A 21,105-nucleotide genomic window follows, 5' to 3' on the forward strand; every position below is an offset into this window, starting at 1 on the left:
AAAAAAGAGGGGAGTAGGTGTGGTCAGGACAGAGGAGAGAGGAGGACCACCAAGACTGGCACATACGATTTTGGAGAAGAAGAACATCGGTGAGTTAAGACTTTTTATTTTTGCAATGAAATGATTGTTAAGACTGTTTATTGTCTTTTGTAGCACTTGAAAGCAGCATGGAAAAGCCACTGTATCTATGTACAATATACAAATCCTGGACTAAACTAGTACTGTATGCCCCAACCACTACAAGGATCATTTAATCTACACTAGGCTACTTTATATTTGCAGCTAGGCCTACTACTGCTTTTACCACTGCCAATACTACAACATCTACTACTATGACATCTTTCTTAGATAAATGCACTTGAAGATATTGTTAACTTCGCAATACAAAAAAAAAACGGATAAAATCACACTTTGTTGTTTATTTACCAAAGCCGTTCTTGGAATATTCCCTCAGAATCTCACATGTCTTTTATTATCATCACACGTCACTGTCAAATCATACGCTGGAAATTAGACACGCAAATATTCAGCTGTTCGTTGTTTATATACTGGTCAAGACGGTCGCCACACACAGCTGGAAGGTACTAGCTCCTATCACAAATGTATAGGGTTTGCATGTGTCATTTGTCTCCCTCATCAAACAAAAACATGGAGGCCAGTCCTTCAGCTACTACTTCACTGTCTGTGCTGACCTGGTTGCCCGGCAGCACTTTCAGGAATGTACAAATTTTAGTACGATGAGAAATGACATCAAGCACTATACACTACCCTCGTATGTCCAATGGCCTCAATGGTTTCAATTTTAGTTATGCCAGTTTTTGAGATTTTACCTAATGTTCTATATGAGCACAAATACTTTCAAATAAATAGTTAACACTACAGAGGGTATGGCACATGGTACATCGAATGTCAAAAATGTACCTGTACGTTGTCACAAGTAGCATCATAGAGTTAACATTAGCAAAAAAATGAACTGTATGTGTGTTTGTACTTTGGCAGTATATTGTATTTTAAAGTTTTGTTAAGAATAGAATCTGTGGTAGTAGTAAAAGTAGCCTGCTGTTGATGATCTGAATTTATTTAGATGAAAACTATAAAAAGTGTCTGTTAAATCCCCCTGATCTTTTATTGGGCGTCACTGTTAAAAAAAGCAAAGTAAAACTGTCTAATAGCAAGTGTCATTTACAGCATGTGGTATTGTACTTCTAAGCTTCTGTTGTGTGTATGTGTGTACAATCTGCTATAATGAACTAATCTCATCTGTGATAGTGAGTTCACAGCCCACCCACTTGGACCACAGCCTCTGATAAGCATCCACAAACATCTAACAGCGCCGCCGTGTCCCAACATCAACTCTTTTGTGCCTCGTGCCTCCTCCTTGATCTCTCATTTAAGACATGACGCTATAACAAAGAAAGAGAAAGCTGTATATTTTAGATTCCCCTCAAAGGTTTTAATAGACTTTTTAGCAACACAGGATATAGGGAACAGCTTTCTCCAGTTTGGCTTCATCAAATCTGAAAGCTTCTTGAAAGAAGTGTCAAACTAGCAACAGAAATGAGACGAAAACAAGGATGAAAATGCAACAAAAGAGTGACAAAAACGGGGCAAGACAAGAAGAAAAATAATGACAAAAAAGCACAAAAAAGCATGAACAATAATGAAAAGGAGGATGAAAATGCAACAAAAGCTCAAGAAAAAAGTTATAAAAAGTGATGAATATGCACCAGCAAAGCCATGAAAGAGTAACAGAAAAGTGACAAAAAAGTGACAAAAAAGCCATGAAAAAGTGACAAAAATGTGATGAAAGAGTGACAAAAAATGTGACTAAAAAGTGAAAAAATGAGAGGAAAAAGTGACAAAAATGTGACAAAAACGTGACAAAAACGTGACAAAAATGTGACGAAAAAGTGACAAAAATGAGAGGAAAAAGTGACAAAAATGTGACAAAAAAGCCATGAAAAAGTGACAAAAATGTGATGAAAAAGTGACAAAAAATGTGACTAAAAAGTGAAAAAATGAGAGGAAAAAGTGACAAAAATGTGACAAAAAAGTGACGAAAATGTGACGAAAAAGTGACAAAAATGAGAGGAAAAAGTGACAAAAATGTGACAAAAAAGCCATGAAGAAGTGACAAAAATGTGACGAAAAAGTGACAAAAATGTGATGAAAAAGTGACAAAAATGTGATGAAAAAGTGACAAAAAATGTGACTAAAAAGTGAAAAAATGAGAGGAAAAAGTGACAAAAATGTGACAAAAACGTGACAAAAAAGTGACAAAAATGAGAGGAAAAAGTGACAAAAATGTGACAAAAAAGTGACAAAAATGTGACTAAAAAGGGACAGAAATGAGAGGAAAAAGTGACAAAAAAGGAGCAACAAAAAAAGCAATGACAAGATTTTTTTTTGTAGGTCTTAGCTTTCAAATGAGGAGTTACTCTGGCCTATAGTTTGTAAGCTTTTAAATTTGGGTAAAGCTGAACTGGAGAAAATGCTCTAGGTTAAGGCGGGGGTTAAGGGGTTAATCTAAAGATCTGTGTTTCTTAAATGCAAGATCATTTCTATAAAGTAAAAAATAACCATATTATACTTTTCTCCCCATTGTGCATGAACAAATAAAACCATTTTTTCTTTTTGTATTCTCTGCCAGACTAAATTGTTTTGACATTAGTGATAGAAAGAGTTAGTATTTGTAGAAACAGCAGCAATAAAAGTAATGTTAATAGTATGTTTTCATGCAGCAGCACACACTGCTCTGTCAGTTCATGAGCACATTTCCAGACCAGACCTTTTTTTTCTTTTCTTTTCTTTCATATAGCTTCTTTAATGAAATCCAAATGTCTGGAGAATTACAGAGCGCCCATACAGAGGATTTTAATTGGACTGAAAGTTTGGCTCGGTTTACATTTTCGCTGGGCACGCCTAAGATTTCAGCATGTTTTCTGTACTATCATAACACACAGGGCAGGCAATGTTTCAGTCCTAACTTACCGTTCTGTTTTTTTGTTTTTTTTTTCATTTAATTTGAACACTGTGCGCAAGTCTCTCTTTCCACTATTTTTGAAGGAAAGCCGGGATTTTGGAGGTGGATTTGATTAATGTTTCTGAAGTGCTTCTTTATGTCGAAGGCTCTTGACTTAAAATCTGCTTTATGTTTGTTTTAGGGGAAAGGAGAAGAAAATGGCGTACCTGTTAATGTTCGTGACCCTGCTGCATCTGATCACGCTGGCCATGTTGTTCATCGCCACAATGGAGAAGGTATATGTTGAAAATAGACCTGGAAAATGAGCATAAAAATACATAAAGGTTAAATAAATAAAAGAATACACCGCAGAGGTGTCAAATCTGTTGCATGGGAGCAACCTGTACCTCTCCAGTCCTTTCCAAACATACAAAAACTGCCTGCATAAGCTTGATAAATCACATTGTGTCTTGTACCTTTGTGCATCAAATGATTGAGTTTTTAACACATTGATCACACTATGTAATCATTTAGGTTAATATTGTGTAGTCTGCTGTACTACTACATACTTACATCATTATGAGCTGCAAGAAAATGTATTTGATCTATAATTTACTCTTGAAGTGCTTTTCCCACATGGTTTTGTTTTGTTTCCAGTCTTGGTGGGTGTGGGACGGCATGGAGAACTCTGATCTCTGGTACAACTGTAGATTTGACAACCTCACAGGGACATGGCTGTGTTCCTCGTCCAAAGAAACTGGTACCAGCATTCCCCCCCCCCCCCCCCCCACTAATACTCACATTTTCGTCTTCATTTTCAACTGTAATGTTTGGGTGTATATGTCAGAGTGGCTCCAAGCTGTCCAAGTCCTCATGGTCCTCGCTGTGGTCTTCTCCTCGATGTCCTTTCTGGTTTTCCTGGGGCAACTCTTCACCATGTCCAGGGGACGCCTGTTCTACTTCACTGGCCTGTGTCAGATATTCGCAGGTACACGGAATTACGTTTTAGTACACTGAAAATGAAGACAAAACAAGGACCTATCTCAAGATAAAATAAAACAAACATAACATAACAAACATAAAAAAACATAAAAAAAACAAAATGTATGAATGAACCTGAATATTTAAAATTGTATCTGTTGTATCTTGTGGCCCTAATTCAACTAACCTGAATGATGACTGACGATTTAAGTGATTTGACTGTGTTAATTGTGATGGCAATAAAACAGGCAAAAGAGGTGGTAGCAATTGGGTTTTCAATATCATTCTCATTAAAGGTGCAATATGCAACTTTTTATGTAAAAAAAAAAAAGGTTGATATTAATGCGTATTTATTTTTTCAGTGACCCAGCGGATGCTTGGATGGTTAGCATAGTGCCTTTACTTACAATCCCAATGGCCTGTAGGGCGCTCCAGGTGGACGCTCCTGGTTTTTAGGTTTTCACTGCTGATTGAACCGTATCTATGGTTACATATACACTACATTCCAAAAACCTACCAGAAACCTTAAAAACAAAAAATCTTAAATAAACATTTGATCCTGAAGCATCATTGGAGCCACCGTGATGGAAATTAGCCTAAGGTCGCTAAGCTAACCACCCATACAGCCGCTGGGTCACTGAAAGGTCAAATACAAACTAATATAAACTTTTTTGTTTCCATAAATAGTTGCATAGTGCACCTTTACTATTAGACAGGTGGTCATGATGTTATGGCTGATTGGTGTGTTTGTGTTCGGTAGGTCTGACAGCGCTGTCTGCAGCTCTCATTTACACTCTGCACAATAAGGAAATCCTTCAGGACCTCAAAGAGCTGACCCTGGGGCACTTTGGATACTGCTTCTTTCTGGCCTGGGTCTGTGTTCCTCTGCTAGTGCTCAGTGGAATCATTTATTTCCATCTACGGAAGAAAGAATAATACTAATGTAACTGAACAAGGACAAATGTGCCAAAAGCTAATGCACCATGTTTTTTGTATGCTTCTAGTGTAGTTACAAGTAGCCAACTTATGACCATGTATTTAGCAGAAAACCAACACAATGGAAGGGCTGATTTTTGTATTTGAGGTAAGCTTAACAATACACTATAGTGTGTATGATATATAGGTTCTTCTCAGTCTTATTTTGTATAAAAGAATAAAACATCTATTTTGTGCCATAAAATTGTGCTTTGTTTGTATCATTTCATTCATTGCAGTAAGTAGCCTACAAAAAGACACACAAGAAATCTTAAAAGTAGTGATATAGCGTGGAATTAGTCGTGTGGGTTGAGGCTAATATCGGCACCTCCACAAAGTGTTTTTTCCGGTTGCTTTTGGAAACAGCATAAGCAGCTACCAGTGGGAAATGATAGGCTTTCTTGTGAGCTACCATTGTAGTTTTATTAATAAGTAGCCAGAAATGTGTCTTTTTTTTTTTTTTTTACCAACCTGTTTTCATGATACAAACTAAATCGTGAAACAGGTGGTGTTACAAATAAATATAATATAAGTCAGTTCTGAAAGCTAGCTTTCAAGAAGCGCATGCCGTTTCCATGGTGACCACCAGCTGTTAGCTAGCTAACTAACTAGCGTTAGCTGTAAAATGTTATTTTGTAGTCCTCCGTTCTAGCTTTCACATATTCTGAGTAAAGTATGGAACCTGAACATTTACCAAACATTTTCAAAATACTTCCCCTCGCTTTACCGAAAGACACCACAAAGTTGTGTGAACTTTGCCAAGGTAGAGCTTCCCTGGAGTGCGCGCAATGTCGAGTCACCTTTTACTGGTAAGTTTGGCCACAGGGTAGCTTTGTTTAATGTCAGGTGTTGAACATTTGCATGATATTTTCTTTTCTTCAAGATAAGTACACATTTATTTTATTTAAAGGCTACTACCTTGAGGCATGGGTTGTGTTTAATATTTCTACCATGCTTTAAAGAAACCTACGGTATATTCATATTTGTGAAAGTTTACATTTTTTGCCCAGAACTAGCTACCTCTTTTTATTAGAGAAAAAAAGCACTCTCCCTTTTAGAATAAACCGAGAGTCTGGTGTGCCAGGCCATGTATGTTCAGTTACCATTTCAGCCTTGTTTTGGTCCAGATTCAGCCAGTTATCGCCATTTCCCCCTTCATTTTGTGCAGCCCTAATCCATATAAACTTTGTCTCCAAAAAAATACAGGAAAATGCTTGCGGTCAAGTTTGCTTTAGACACTAGATGGCAGTGTGCACCGCTCGATAAACTCCCCCGTCGGAAAAATCCCACGTAGGCATTGTTGAGAAAGCCTCGTCATGTGACTGCCTGCTGTGCTCTGAGGAGGGAGGGAGATGCCTGGAGTCTGGAGAAGGAGAGGAACAGCTGGATAACAAATGATTTTTCCTCATGTCACTGTGAAGGAATTACTGCCTACGCGCTAATAAAAGACGGAACCCAACAACACATCCATTCCAAGTCGTATATTAGACTCCAGCCCCGGCAGCAGAGCGTTAGATGAGATGGGGGGGCCTCCCTGACGCTACAGCCACTGCCTTAATTACAGATGATAATGGGATGGGGCGTGTGCGCTTGCAGAAATCCTCTGTCTTTCTTGGCTTTGGCACGGAGCAGAGAGAGGGAGAAGAGAGTAGCATGTGGCGACATTCCTCCTCCGGGCAGGACTTAGAGAGAGATGAGCCACTAAAACCATGTCTATTTAAGGGAGATTAGAGCCACATATCCTGCCTATTCTGCCCTGTCTAGAACACTGTAGGCCACGATGCGACGTGGAAAGGCAAAAGACAATAAAAGGACAAGGCAGCAAGACAGTTATTATTTGCAAGATGTATCCACATAGCGCATAAAAGGAGTTGTAAATGTGGTGATGTCATACAGATAGGGAGGTGGGGTTCCTTGGGCTTGTGTCCAGTGTAGCAGCTGGAGATCCGTCTTCAGATTATTAGTAGAGGTCGACCAACATATTGGGGGATTTTATAATATCGGTTCTTGGGCGATCTAGAAGCCGGATATTTCCAGGACCTTGCATTTCGGTATTGGCCTATAAAAATCCAAAATAATCGGTATCGGTAGAAAAACCCATATCGGTCGACCTCTAATTAGGAGTACCTTAACTGGAGTTGTAGCCTATTTTGCATGTTTTGGGTTTATGGGAGAAACCGGAAGCACGAGGGGTAAACCACTCCAGACAAGATTGCAGCTTCACAATCACTCTGTCTGCCAGGAACCAAACTCGGGACCTTCATGTGGTGAGGCTGGACTAACTCACCACTCAGACATCATACAGCCTCATAGCATTAACAAAGGTCATTACATTACAAAGCTATACCAGTCCCAGCCGAGGAGTATTAGCTGCACATTAACAACAATATAGGCCTGATGTCGAGCCAAGATGCCATAGTGGTGCAGTTTAACCTGCCCTATGCAAGCAAACATTTGTCAGCCTTATTTAACATTAACTATATGCAGTACCTCGAGCTATTGCTTAACGTCGCCATGACAACTGCGCAAATTTTCTGAAGTTTATCTAAGTGTGTAGTCACAAAAACTAAGCCTGTCAGGAGAACTACTACTTCGACACTTTGCCTATTGTTCTGTAAATGATAGAACGAGCGATGGGCTGACAGTTGTGTGTTTCGTGTTTATTAAAGGTACACTGCGTAACATTTTGAACTATACTGTTGCTGGCAAAACAAAACATGCCCTTAATGAAATTCTACTGCCTTTCTTATCTGAGGAGAGGTGAGCCTCATAAATGTTTGTTTGTACATTTATGAGGTATTTTTCAATGATGAAAATATCTGTCATAAAATAAATGCTTGTATTTCAATTTTATTTATTGGGTAAAATTCTACGCGGTGTGGCTTTAATTAGTATGGTTAAAGTGATAGTCTGGAAGTTTAAATGTATAACAAATTTATATATATATATAAAAAAATGTATATATATATATAATGTATATATGTATATATATATATATATATATGTATATATGTATATATGTATATATGTATATATATATATGTATATATGTGTATATATATACATATATATACTTTTCCTCATCCTCCGCGGACGGTCTTTCTCCTCCAAGCTCGGGTCCTCTACCAGAGGCCTGGGAGCTTGAGGGTTCTGCGCAATATCTTTGCTGTTCCTAGAACGGCACTTTTCTGGACCGAGATGTCTGATGTATTTCCTGGGATCTGCTGGAGCCACTCCTCCAGTTTGGGGGTCACTGCCCCGAACAAGGCGGAAATGTGCGAGATGCGAGAACAGGGCTCTGATGGAATGCTACTACTCCAGTAACCCTAGCCAGAGGGGCTACATGCAGAGGATGTGGGAGAAATGGTTACTTCGAAACCCACAGTCCAAACTCACGGCAAAAAACAACTAGTAGCTCAGTGTTCCAACATCCACAAACGGCAATTGCTATCACAACTTGAGATTGACGAGGTACAACACCAATGCTCCGGCAACGGGGAGCCAGGACACCAGATCAGAGGGGAGTTAACACCAGCCCCCCCAATGGAGATTGGGTACGAAGCCCCAATAAGCGCCATCACGCTGAACAAGGCAGCGACTGACCTGAAAAATAAGACCATGGCAAAAATGTTCAGCAGGCAACCCCGAAGCCAATTACAGAGGCTAAGAGACGTACTGTCAGAAAGTCTCCTATAAGATGTGAATGCAGCTCTGAGAGCAATTCCTACATCAACCATCACTGAAACCAATGAGCTGATATACTCCACAGCAGCAGTGATCCTAGAGACGCTTGGCTATCGTAAGAGCAACCATGAGATGAAATACCCACCATGGAAAAGAAGGCTGGAGGATAACATCAAGGCAGCACGGAGGGAAGTGAGTCAATTGACAGAGGCCTTGAAAGGTGCAATGAAAAAGCACGTACCCAAAAGGTACAGCCAGATGCCCATACCTGAAGCATTGGAAACTGCCAAACAAAGGCTCCAAGCCTTGGCCAGCCGCCTAAAGAGGTACACGAGAGACAACGAAGCCAGACGAGTAAATCGTCTGTTCGCAACTCAACCAGCGAAAGTGTACGCTCAGTGGCAGGGTAACAATAACAGAGCAGACCCACCAAGGCTGGAAACTGAACAGTACTGGAAAGGCATATGGGAGAAGGAGGCAGCACACAACAGTGATGCACAGTGGCTGGTGGCTCTGAGAGAGGACCACAGCAACCTCCCTGAACAGAATCCAGCTACCATCACAGTGGCAGACGTCCAAGAAAGAGCCTCAGGTATGAAAAACTGGACAGCACCAGGCCCTGACATGATACACGCCTACTGGCTTAAGAAACTCACGGCTCTCCATGAGCGCTTGGCAGCACAAATGAACCAGCTGCTGAGAGATGGGAATCACCCTGAATGGTTAACCGAAGGGCGCACAATCCTGATCCTGAAGGATCCCTGAAACCCCAATAACCTGCCTCTCCCCAATGTGGAAGCTCATGTCCGGCACCATAGCGGCTAAGATAAGCGGGCACATGGATCAATACATGAGCACAGCTCAGAAGGGAATCGGTAAAGATACCAGAGGTGCCAAACACCAGCTCCTGGTAGACAGAACAGTCGCTCGAGACTGCAGAACCCGACACACTAACCTGAGGATTGCTTACAAGAAAGCCTACAACTCACTACTGCAACATACTTGGATCATTGAATGCCTGGAGCTATACAACATCAGCAGGACTCTAAGAGCCTTCATTGCAAATTCGATGAGGTTGTGGAAAACCACCCTTGAAGCCAATGGCAAGCCACTTGCACAAGTCTCCATCAAATGTGGTAGTTTAATTTTTTTTTTTTTTTATGTATGTATTTTTTCCTCCTGCATTGACCAATGAGACAAGCTTCTCTCGTGAACTAGCCTGTCAAGTCCAATCGGGAGGGGTGGGGGAGGAGCTTTATCGTTTACTTTTGAAAATTCTGTTCCTTCTCTTCTCGTTTTGCAAACTATGAAGGGCTTTGTGGTTAAAGAGGGGAGGAATTTAATTGCTTCCTTTCAAATTTCACACAATCTCTCCTCACTTTGCAAACTTCACTTTAAGAAGTACATTTAAAGAAAGGGATACTTTGGTTTTGATGTGCTCGCATTACAATTTCAGTTTGCAATGCCTCAATACAGCGAACATCAGATTCATATTATCACGGTAGGCCTAGACAGAATTACTGGAGATTTTCTTAATCAAAGTCATTTCATAAAATAACTGCATATCACTTCTCCTCCTGTCTCCTGTCTCTGAACTCTGTCTGAGCTGATATGACTAATAAATCCACAATCACAGCAAGGATACACTCCCATTATCACATCAGCTCTGCCTGTCCTCCTCGTGTTACTGTGAACCGCTGCTGACTGACTGACGTGGCCCGGTCCCTCTGTCTCGTCCCTAAGCCATCTGTGTGCAGGACTCATACTGCCGCTGACACATGTGCCGAGCAGAAGGAGAGATGAGAAAATAACACGCTTAAAAGTGGTGGAAAACCCAACCACTGACTCTCCCCACAGAAGAGCACAGAGCAAGCACATGACACTCCGCTTATGTAATGCAGTACAAGTGGAAAGAGAACATATACGCCAGATGTACTTCATTTTAGACAGAGAGGGATTCTTAATTAGATGCACAGCGCACAAACGTTGTTTTCATCATCTTTTGGAAAACAAAACAAATTTCATTCCACAAAAAAAACATACAAAAAGGTTAGGTAAATGGCTTTGCAAGGTCAGAGAAAGTTACGAGAAAACTGAAGTCTTCTCTTTATTTGTGTCTGTTTCAGTGATGCCAGTCACCAGTTTGCAGATTGGGTTGGGATTCATGAGAAGATCTGTCCACTGTTGGTTCCTATTCGAACATGGACTCTCCGGGGTTCCACTGGAGAAGGGAGAATCGAAAAGAATATTAAAAAGGTACTGCATTTTTGCTGTGTGGCCTGTGGTGTGTAATGTAATCATTCTCTTGCAACAAATCTCTTCTTCACCCCCTTTCACCCTGTGCCGCCCTGCCAAATGAAGCCCACAGGCCAAAACACACTTAAACAGATGAATAGATATCACTGAGTTCATTTTGTTTTCAGAGGGAGCTGATTGCTATTGCCAGATCCATAGCGGAGGCGAAGGTGGCTGAAGGGAAGCACGAGGAGGCTCTTCCCGGGGGTCAGGCATGCCTGTCCCTTTGCGTTGACGTGTTTGGCTCCAGCACCATTGAGCTGGTGCCTGCGTACCTGCTGCTGGCTGAGGCTTACCTGGGTGAGAGGGACAGCTTTCTGCAGTGCTTTCTACAAATAAAGGACTAGTACGCAGAATTAACATACCTCGATTTAAAGAAACACTGTGGGAAATTCCAGGTTATACGCTGCAGCGTCATTAGAGAAATCAAGCTGCTCTAAAATGATAAATAAACAAACAAACAAACAGGGTTTAAATTATTGTATTCTATTCTATTCATTGGGTGAAATGTTGGCTTTATCTCTTAAATAGAAGTTTGCGGTTACTAGACATTTGATGTGAGTACAGCTCTTATCATACACAGACGACAACCAGCCTCCACATGTCCTGAAAAACGAGGGTATGAGCAAAAAATCAGCCAGAAATTTCCCATTTTGATTAGTATTCTCCATGTGTCAGCAGCATTGCTCAGTTGCACAACAAGGCAGTCACAAGATTCTTTCTTACAGGTCAGATACTCTACAAAAAACAAAACAGTAAGCTAGCATTTGTGAATAGGCAGTCAAGTCAATATCTTCTCGGGGAAAACTCGCATTTCCTTTTTTGTATTTTTTTAGATGTGGATGATGAAGTCAATGTCAATGATCATAAAGCAACACAACTAAAGGTTCAATCTGAGCCTGATGATTTTAATACAAATGTACATGCCATTCTGCTTCCACTGTTAAGTTATTATCATTATTAATACTCATATTTTGCATGTGTTTTTTTCATGACCCTAATAGTCTCGTGCACGCTGTAATTGAACCGAGAGACTGAGACTCATGCATGTAAACATGTGACACCGGATTGTAGCCTTGGGCTACACGTCTACAAATCCTATAGTAAATGATCATGTAGAGTTCACGAGCTCAAGTCCACCAAGTCAGTCCAGACAACTGTATTTTAATTTGAAGGACGGATGGAACATAGCTGTGTTTAATAATGATTATTGTTCTGGAAAATCTTCATTAACTTCTACAATGAACATGATTTACTTTATCTTCCTTTAAAACAGAAGTTTGTCAGGTTTAAGTTGAAACAAACATTGTTTTAGGGAAATGTTGGTGTCTTTTTGCCGTTTAAAGTTGACCTCTGAAAGAATAGTTTCTGCTATGATGTAAAGAGATAAAGATTGATAGAAAAACAACCCCTTTGATAAACAGGACGAGCAGGTCAAACTCCAACTTCTTCAGAAAGACTCCACTGTGTGAGTGTCCATTAAAACAGTGGCTCAATGGTTAGACCACTGAGCCATGAATCAGAGGGTCAGTGGTTCCAAAGCTTCAACTAGTGCAGCCTGTGGAGGTGTCCTTGAGCAAGACACTTGTGCCTCTCTGTGCGACTGAGCCGAGGGAGTGTTTGGTTGGTGCAGACGGGCGACTGGCTACTTTTCTGTCACTCCTCAAATGTACAACACTCAACAAAATTTTTATTTAAATTGAGACTTTAGACCAATCATTCAAACAAGCATTACTTTTATTTGTGTGCATCTTTGTGTGCCCAGGTTTAGGAAAGCTCTCCCCAGCTGCAGAAATGATCTCTCAGGCAGAGTGGGTTGTGAGCAAAAGCCCAGACTGTGACCACGAGTTGAACCACCGCCTGCACCGGGCTCTGGGCCGGCTGCAGACCGCAAAGGGGAACTTCGACGACGCGAGCCTCAGTTTTGCCAATGATGTACGGTCTGAGAGACATTTTTAAAGGACGGGTAGTGACTGTTTCAGAGCTTTCCAACATGTTACAATGTTGTTCCTTAATCAAAACGTAAACCACTAATTTATTTTCCAACTATTCAAAGTGCCATGGTTTCTGCCTCTTTTTTTAATCCTAAACTTGTCCATTTCCCTCCGGGCTCCTTCCACTGCCCTAAATAACCAAGAAGTGATCCCTGTAGCACTGCTTACTCCTCCTTTGCGGAGCAGCAAAAGTCTAAAACATCCTCTGGAGCTTTGCTACTACAAAAACACAGGTCATGGATTCTAAAGACCATGTTTTAACAGTAAAATACAACCGTGGAGTTGTGTTTTGATGTGGAGTGATGGGTTATAAAGTCAACTTCACTTTGAAAAAGCTGCTTTAGATCAATCTATTTTTTTTTCTGAACAACAAATGTACAATTGTGATCATGTGATGTGTTTGAAATGATGATCAAATCCAGGAAAAAGCACAATTCCCCGCTTTAATGATGAATCTATATAACAACGAACTTACTGTGTTTTATTTTTATTTTCTTTCAGATTTACCACGCAGCGAAGGCGTATGGTCTGGAGAGCACAGTCTGCAGATATGGATACTTTCTTATTGCCAATGTTTTTGCCAAAAAGGGAAAAACGTTGATTGCTCGGTCTATGTACAAAGAGGTAAAAAAAAATGGTGGCATACCATAAAGCGAATATTTCTACCCCAACTCGTACTGATTACCATTGTTTTGACATTTCTTTTCTAGGTGGCACAAACCTGGCATTCTCATCTGACTAAACTCATGCAGCCGTTTTTGGAGAATCCGGAGGCGTCGCCACTCCCCACATTTGGTATTTCCTCTTGGTTGTTGTTGACATTGTTCAAGTATCTTAGTGATTAACAAATTGTAAGACTAGTTTTCTCACATCATTCTTTTTACCTTTACTTGATAGAGTGTCAAAACTATGATTTTTACGATCAAACAGTAACTTAGGACTGAAGTGGAATTTTAACACTCATCATATTCATGCTGTAGCTCAGCAAACCATAAAGTAAGCATGCAAATAGAGGACGAGACAAGTAGTAGCCATTAAGTACGTGTCTATATAGCTGTGCATTGTTCCATTCTGAATCACATTGAACTTAAGTGCAACAATTTACACAGGCGGGGTATGGATGGAGAGGGTGAGTCTTTAATCATATCCGGATGTTAGTTTGTGACTTGTTCAGGCTAACATGTATGTGTGTCGCCTGTGACTGAACAGACTGATTCCACCAATGTTCCGTAAAGCCACGTTGCAGAATGTTTCAGGTCATAAAGATCGACTAAAGATCAACAAAGATCAACTAAACAGCCATAAAACACACTGATAAATAAGCAAATGCCAGAAATACCAAACATGCTTCAGATAAATAGATGCAATTTTTGCAGTGGGTTATCAAAAATAAAGCGTTTGATTGTGGATTCATGTGGATTTAAACCCAGTTCCTTGTCTTGAAATAAAAAGCTGGGCTTTTTTTTGGTAATTACTTGTTTATTAAAAAACTAAACAAGATAGCGAAAAAACAACAACAACAAATATCTAATTGTCAACTAAACAAACCCATAAATTGTAACCTGACTCCATCCATTGTTCAGTTTTTCATTTTGGCAATTTTACACATCTTATTACACAACTTGTCATACATTTTCCCTCATAATTGGTCAGTAATCTCCAACAAAGGTTTGAAACGGATATCTATATATCAAATTATCCTTCTCTATTCACTTGCATGGTCTCGTCTAACTAAATAATATTGAAACTTTTATTATAAATTCAATAATGAATCAATAGATAAATAGAGACATTATTTATGTAACTTGTTTACCTTAATAAATCCTTTGCGTAGTCCCTCTGGGGGTAATACAAGTGTTAATGGGATGATTAGGGGGTCTTTCATCTCCCTCCGGTGTCTCTGGCTAGAAAACCACACTTGCAGCTTTCCCTGCTCCGATCCGGAGGCCCCAATACCCACTAATGGAATCACGAAGAAGAAGCTAGCAGGCTAACGGGCAAAGCTAACTGGGCTAGCGCCACTTAAACAGTATTTACAGCCAAGTTGGAGTGAAAAAATTAGCTCCATTGTGTAATTGGATGTACAATATCCTTCTCTCCCTTTGTCATTTCTGTCAGCATAGTATTTATTCTCACGGACAATAAGTTAAAAAAAAAGCAACTGAGGTGGCGCTTACTTGCAGAGTTACTTAGTACTTATTTATGGTTGATCCAAAAACAAGTTAAAAAGGTTCTTCATTTCAAGATTAAATTGTATGAGCTTAATAACAATGATCTAAAAAGCTTTGAAGTTAATATTATCGTAATAGTTAATTCAGAACGCTCTTATTAGCATACATTACTCTTTAGCTCCTCCCCTCAAAACAACAGTAAACATGAATAAAAAAGATAAGGTCAGTGATGTTATTTTTAGTTATTATGGTGGTGGTGCGATCCACAGGCTAAAGCCCAGATTTGCAGACGGAGTGGAGCTGACACTTCTCTGTCTCCATCAGTGCCTCAGATCTGACTCCGCCCCGCGGCCTGATGGGTAATGGGCCTGATGCATTCCGAAGACATTAGACTCGTAAAGTATTTTGCGATGTTATTAATTTTATATGACCGTGCTGACGGGTGAAGTCTCTCCATCTGCTTATGGAAGGAAGCAACTAGCAAGTTAGCACTGTGTAAAGGAGCAGGAAAAAAATGGAAAATATATATATATATATATGTAGATGCAGAAAACTTAGAAGCAATGGGTAGATAGTTACAATGTTTTACCTTAACAGTGACCTAACAAAAAAGGTAAAGGTTGAATAGAACTTTAAAAGGACATTGGTCAAATACGTCCCATTGCGATCCCCGAATGTGATGACAAAAACATTTACCGATTGCCTACAAAGCATTTTGCTAATAGCTAGCAGCAGCTGTGCTTCTTCACTTCCTTAAAGCTGCTTCGCTCGGTGGTCAAAACACTAGCAACCACCACAGTGAGGTAAGCTTGGGAGGATCGCTGGATAATTTTTCTGTGCTTCATTCTGACCTCCACGTGTTTGTCTTGTCAAACTGCTAGCATGAACGAGCTTCAGTTAGCTCAATGCTATGGAAGAAGCCACCCTCACTAAGTCCATTCTTGATTTACAGTCTATGGTTTAACACATTTTCATCTGAAAGAACTGACTCGGAAATACGACAAGTGAACTGATGTGTTGATTTGAAAAAACGGTAAATCATAGTTTAGACTTTTTTTCATTTGCTTATCCTATACTGTTGTCCAGCGTCTAAGCAGCTCTGAGGCTATTATTGATAGTGTGTTGCCATGGATGATGGTTATTCAGAGATTTTACGAGTATACCGAATTAAGACATGAAATGCGAGTGCTAAAATGTACATTATTATTTTTTAAAAGGCCTGACTAATGCATAATTCATATCGTTTATCTCCCTCCTCTTCAGACAAAGCCAAGCAAGTGGAAGTGGACAACATGCTGCAGACCATACTGGACTTTGAGCAGCACCAAAGCATCAAGGAGCACCCCCTGATAGCGCTGCTCCTGCACTGCCTGTCCATGATGTGGTTTATGGCGGGCGACTGTGTCAAGGTGAGTCCCGTAACCTGGGCTTTAACGTGTGACACACTGACACCATTCCCAGCAGAGTCCACCGTTGTCTCTCGATCGGATTATCTCTTAATGAGCTCAGGCCGTAAAGATGCCGTCAGGTTTAGCGCGAGGGCTTGTTGACTTCGCGGTGTAATAGTGCTGATAATGAGTAACCCGTTAGGAGCCGCGTTCTTGAACTGTGGGACCCGGAGGCCAAGTTGAACTCGGCCATAAAGTTAGGTCAGTTCACGTATGTTTGGGTAATACTGCCACCTCCTCCTGAACCATTCAGCACTCACGACCCATATGCAAAGTCATTCAAAGTGCTTCACAGAGCTCAAGGGGGCAGCATGAAATTACAACATAAACAATCATCAGCTCACATCTTCGGGAAGACAGTCGTCAAAGTGAATCACAGCCTCACCATGTTTAGTCTGGACTCCGGGACCAGCTAGAGAGTCCAAGATTGTTGATATGGCTCTACAGAGATGCCCTGTACTCATTTTTTTTTTAGCTTCATTTACCTTCTCGGTTTTAGACAGTTAATTATTATTATTTTTTTATATATTACATAAACATGATCTACCTGTGTCCCCAGATAAAAAGTTAACATGGGCATGTAAGATATTGACTTCACTGACAACAATTGTATATTTATTCCCAATTACAAGTTGTTGTTTTTTGTTGGAAGTCCCATTTTAAAACTGCAAGAGTGCTTGTTACATACCCTTCATTTAACTTTCCACTGCACTTAATAAGTCCAGCCTCTGAGTTCCTGCCCCTCTGACTGGTCTGTGGAAAAACTTGCTTTTATTTTTTATTTTTCCAACTGCTACTAAATATACTGCCTCAAGATCCTAGTTTCTACTTCTACTTGTGTCAGTACCACCACTACTACAGGACTCGTTACTTCCTACTTCTCCCCTCTGTTGTATAAACACAAATCAGAACCGATTGGATCAAATGACCGGGTCAACCACTTTTTTTTTTCCTTCATCCTATCCCTGTTATATAAGTAGGCTTTATTCCCCCTGGAGTCTGACAGCTGTTGCACTTGTGTTCATGTTTCTGTACCAGGCGAGGGGATTTGGACAGTCCGCCCTGCAGACCAGCCAGATGAGCCCACAACAAGAGCTGAGCGCGGCCATTCAGAGTCTGCTGGAGCTGGTGGACATGTGGTACAGTAGCTAAGAAGTAGTGCGGCCAGTATTCCCAAAAAGCTCACTTTGCCATAAAAGTGTGAATCAGTCAATAGCCTTTCCTTTAGTCTTGTCAGTCATTGGTACACCGGTAATTCATCTGGAAATGATTAAGTGTAATTTACATATTTGCCACGATAAAACCCTGGAGGTACATTGTCTTGGCTCAGGCTGCAGTCAGTACTCGTTTGACCTTATCCAACAATAGTCTTGCTAGCTTGTTCACCCATTTCAACTTTTAACAATGTAGGCCTAAAGCTGACATGATAGATTAACATAGAAATCCGACAAAAACTTAGACCAAAAATAGAAACATTGCTTGATTTAATTCAGGGGTGCCCAAACTTTTTGTCTCCGAGGGCCAAAATGAAAAAGTGCCTCTGAGTCGTGGGCCAAACACGGCGATGTCAAGCACGAAAAACACATATAACTGCAAATTATAAAATTACTTTATTTTATTTTTTCGATAGCCTACATTTGCATTTGTTTCTATCCATGTAAATAACATGCTATATTAAAACAAATGGTAACTATGGCAAAAGCCTAGTTTTAGTAGAAAAAAAATCAACCATTGTAACAATTTAGTGCAAAAAATAAATAAACCTGTATCTACAGCTCCTACAGTAACTTTACCTCATTTGTTAACTCAAAGAAAATGCCACATTAGATTATTTTGAAAGTGTCAGTTCAGCATCAATTCTTTTATAAGTCAGTTTTTAACATATACTGATGTTGATGTCAACAACCTTTGCAATAAAAAATTGAAAAACTGTGAAAGTTGCTGCTACAACGCTCTGTAATTGATAAACACCAAGACACCACAACAGTGTTTCCTTAACTTTGTGAAAGGAGTGAAACAGCGCCCCCAATTTGACGCTGGTGGTCAAAAAGTGTACTGCATCCATATTTACCTTTGAGAATGAATGGAAGAGAGTTAGTATTAACCACACGCAGCGCAAAAGTAGGTCACTCTCTGGCGGGCCAACAGAATTGTTTCAACGGGCCAAATTTGGCCCGCGGGCCCCACTTTGGGCACCCCTGATTTAATTTATTGTTGAAATATACTTACTGCTGTAGTTGGGCAACAGTAAGTTCAGCTTTACCCAAATCTAAAAGGTTACAGCCTATATCCCTCATTTGAATGCATTTTTTTAAGCGTTTTTGAAGAGTTCTTTTTGTCGTGTTTTGGTCACTTTTTTATCACTCTTCTGTGGTGTTGTTGTTCCTTTTCCATCTCGTTTTTGTTGCTCTTTTGCCATGTTTTTGCTTTTTATTGTGCTCTCGTCTTTTTGAAATCACTTATTTGTCACGTCGGTTTTTTTGTGTTGTTTTTTTCGTTTCTTTTTTCATGGTTTTTTGTTGTGTTTTCATCACGTTTTGTCCCTTTTTAGATTTAGGTAATGCTGCTCGTGGCAAACAAAAAATTTTTCCTTCTATTTCAGAATTGAGTTCATCTTTAGCACAAACATGTTGGATCATTTTGAGAAAGGTGCTCAAGTTGTAATGGGAGAGAAAAATAAAGGTGGAAGGAACGTCTGGGATTTGGGTCGGTTTCACTCGGGCGATGCGGCTTCTCCCAATAACTCAAAACATGCACACTAGGCTCCAGATGGGTAACTACAGACTAAGACCCTAAAACCGGCATAAGGCCAATTTTCCCATGTGGAAAAAAAAGTGCACATATAGAAACAACTGGGTACCTTTTGTTAGCAGTAACATCAAGCGGTTTCTTTACAAAGGAGAAAACACATTTAAACTGGTTTGGAATAATGACATATTTTATTGGAATCTAAAAAAAAAAAAAAAAGAGGAAGGATATAGCTGTATATTTACACCATTTTGAACACTTGGGTTGAATTACAAATTGTAGGATGCATGTGTTAACACTGTAACAAAAAAACAAAAAAAAGAAGAAAACAGAAAAAGGCAGGGGTTTTATTTCGTCAACTATTTCGTACCTTTGGAGACGCCAAGACTTTCTCTTTTCTCCCCAAATCTTATGTAATTGTTTAGTCCCACCCAAATCCGAATCTGATTGTTTATTGGAATTACGGGATTCACATTTTCATTCGCCCCGAAAACGAAAGATTAAATAGTTGACCATAAATTCCCCGCAAACCAGAAATAAATCATCGTTTTGCAAAACACTTCTTCTACCCTCAAGCCCGACCCCGATTTCATTCTGTACAACTTCTTACACAACTTTCAAAATAAAGCGTCTAACTACACGTATTATTTATTCAATCAATAGTAATGAATTTTTACAACAAGACCTTTTATTTTGGCTTCGTCTCGGTCGACAGGCAGTGTTTGAATTTGGCTCGATTCCCTTTTCAGCTGTGGCAGCAGTAAGTCCAATATATTACAACAGCAGCTTTTTTTTTTTTTAGCAAATATAGCAACATTATACTCCAATTTAGTACTTCTGGTCCACATTGTAAGGATAAGGATGAAGTATTTGGGGCAGTAGTTAAAGGGATAGTTTCATATTTTGTTGGTGCTGAATTAAACTGTTGGGGCTAGTTTATTGCCTGCAGTAGAAAGTGGAGAAGCAGACGGGAACAGCTATACTTAAGCATTTCGACAATATTAGTACCAATAAGTACCAGAACTGTTCCAATACAATAGTTTTTGAGCAGAGAACTCCATATTCCAAGGAAACAAGGTACAATTTGCATTTAAATCTTAAACATATATGCTAACTATGTTGAAATGGGTAGTGCAGCCTGTCATACGCACTTAAACAGCTCCTGCCGTCTTCTCCGCTCTATACAGTAAGCCATAAGTCGCCGCAAGTATCCCTTTAGCAACCTTTACAAAATATAGAACTAATCATTGTTCGTCTTTGTTAATTAGTAAACCTACTCATTTGTTTGCATCTCATAAAACAAAACAAAACCAAAAGAAAAAGAACGAGGGGAGAGGACATTCATTCATTTCTATGGCTGGCTTTTAATATTAGGATTACAATATGTACACAACATGGGTTTGTTACAGAAAGGAACAGCATGTGGGGGAACGAACAACTGGTGTGAGAAAATCGGGGAAGGGGGGAAATCCGTTCAAATATTTCAGGTTCACAGTTTGTCTTTTCCTCTAATACGGTATTATTTATTATTATTATTATTATTTACACTGGACAACGTCACAGTAGTGTTAAAAGGTGGTGCTTCTTCAGTGGAGCTGCTGAGAGGGCTGGACTTAAGCCATTTGATGTGTTTCCAATCCCAGTTTTCAACGTGAGAAAAGAGTGATGTAACATAGAAAGTGTGAAATAGATATGTTTTTTACCGCGTTACCTCGAACCAATACTGCACCTTAACAGGTTTCCGGACAAGACCGAAATCCAAAAAACCCACAAAATGCAAAAGTATCAAGCTTCCACAGCAGCAACACTTCTATTGAGACATATTAGTGCACACAAGTTCATTTCAG

At 39.9% G+C, this 21,105-nt stretch overlaps 2 protein-coding genes across 2 annotated transcripts; both read left to right on the forward strand.

Annotated features, from left to right (window-relative positions):
- On the forward strand, positions 1–4,917 carry emp3b (epithelial membrane protein 3b (MAM blood group)). The gene is made up of 5 exons (XM_079557927.1): positions 1–93; positions 3,172–3,258; positions 3,620–3,722; positions 3,810–3,950; positions 4,704–4,917. Exons 2-5 carry the CDS (start codon positions 3,181–3,183, stop codon positions 4,877–4,879), a joined length of 498 nt encoding a protein of 165 aa, XP_079414053.1. The 5' UTR covers positions 1–93; positions 3,172–3,180; the 3' UTR covers positions 4,880–4,917.
- A 658-nt stretch (positions 4,918–5,575) lies between these two features.
- On the forward strand, positions 5,576–17,685 carry zmynd12 (zinc finger, MYND-type containing 12). Its single transcript, XM_079558066.1, has 8 exons — positions 5,576–5,727; positions 10,729–10,858; positions 11,026–11,197; positions 12,663–12,832; positions 13,393–13,515; positions 13,602–13,686; positions 16,326–16,471; positions 17,549–17,685. Exons 1-8 carry the CDS (start codon positions 5,594–5,596, stop codon positions 17,660–17,662), a joined length of 1,074 nt encoding a protein of 357 aa, XP_079414192.1. The 5' UTR covers positions 5,576–5,593; the 3' UTR covers positions 17,663–17,685.
- The last annotated feature ends 3,420 nt before the right edge of the window (positions 17,686–21,105 follow it).

Source organism: Gobius niger, assembly GCF_951799975.1.
Source record: "Gobius niger genome assembly, chromosome: 6".
Classification (NCBI taxonomy): domain Eukaryota; kingdom Metazoa; phylum Chordata; class Actinopteri; order Gobiiformes; family Gobiidae; genus Gobius; species Gobius niger.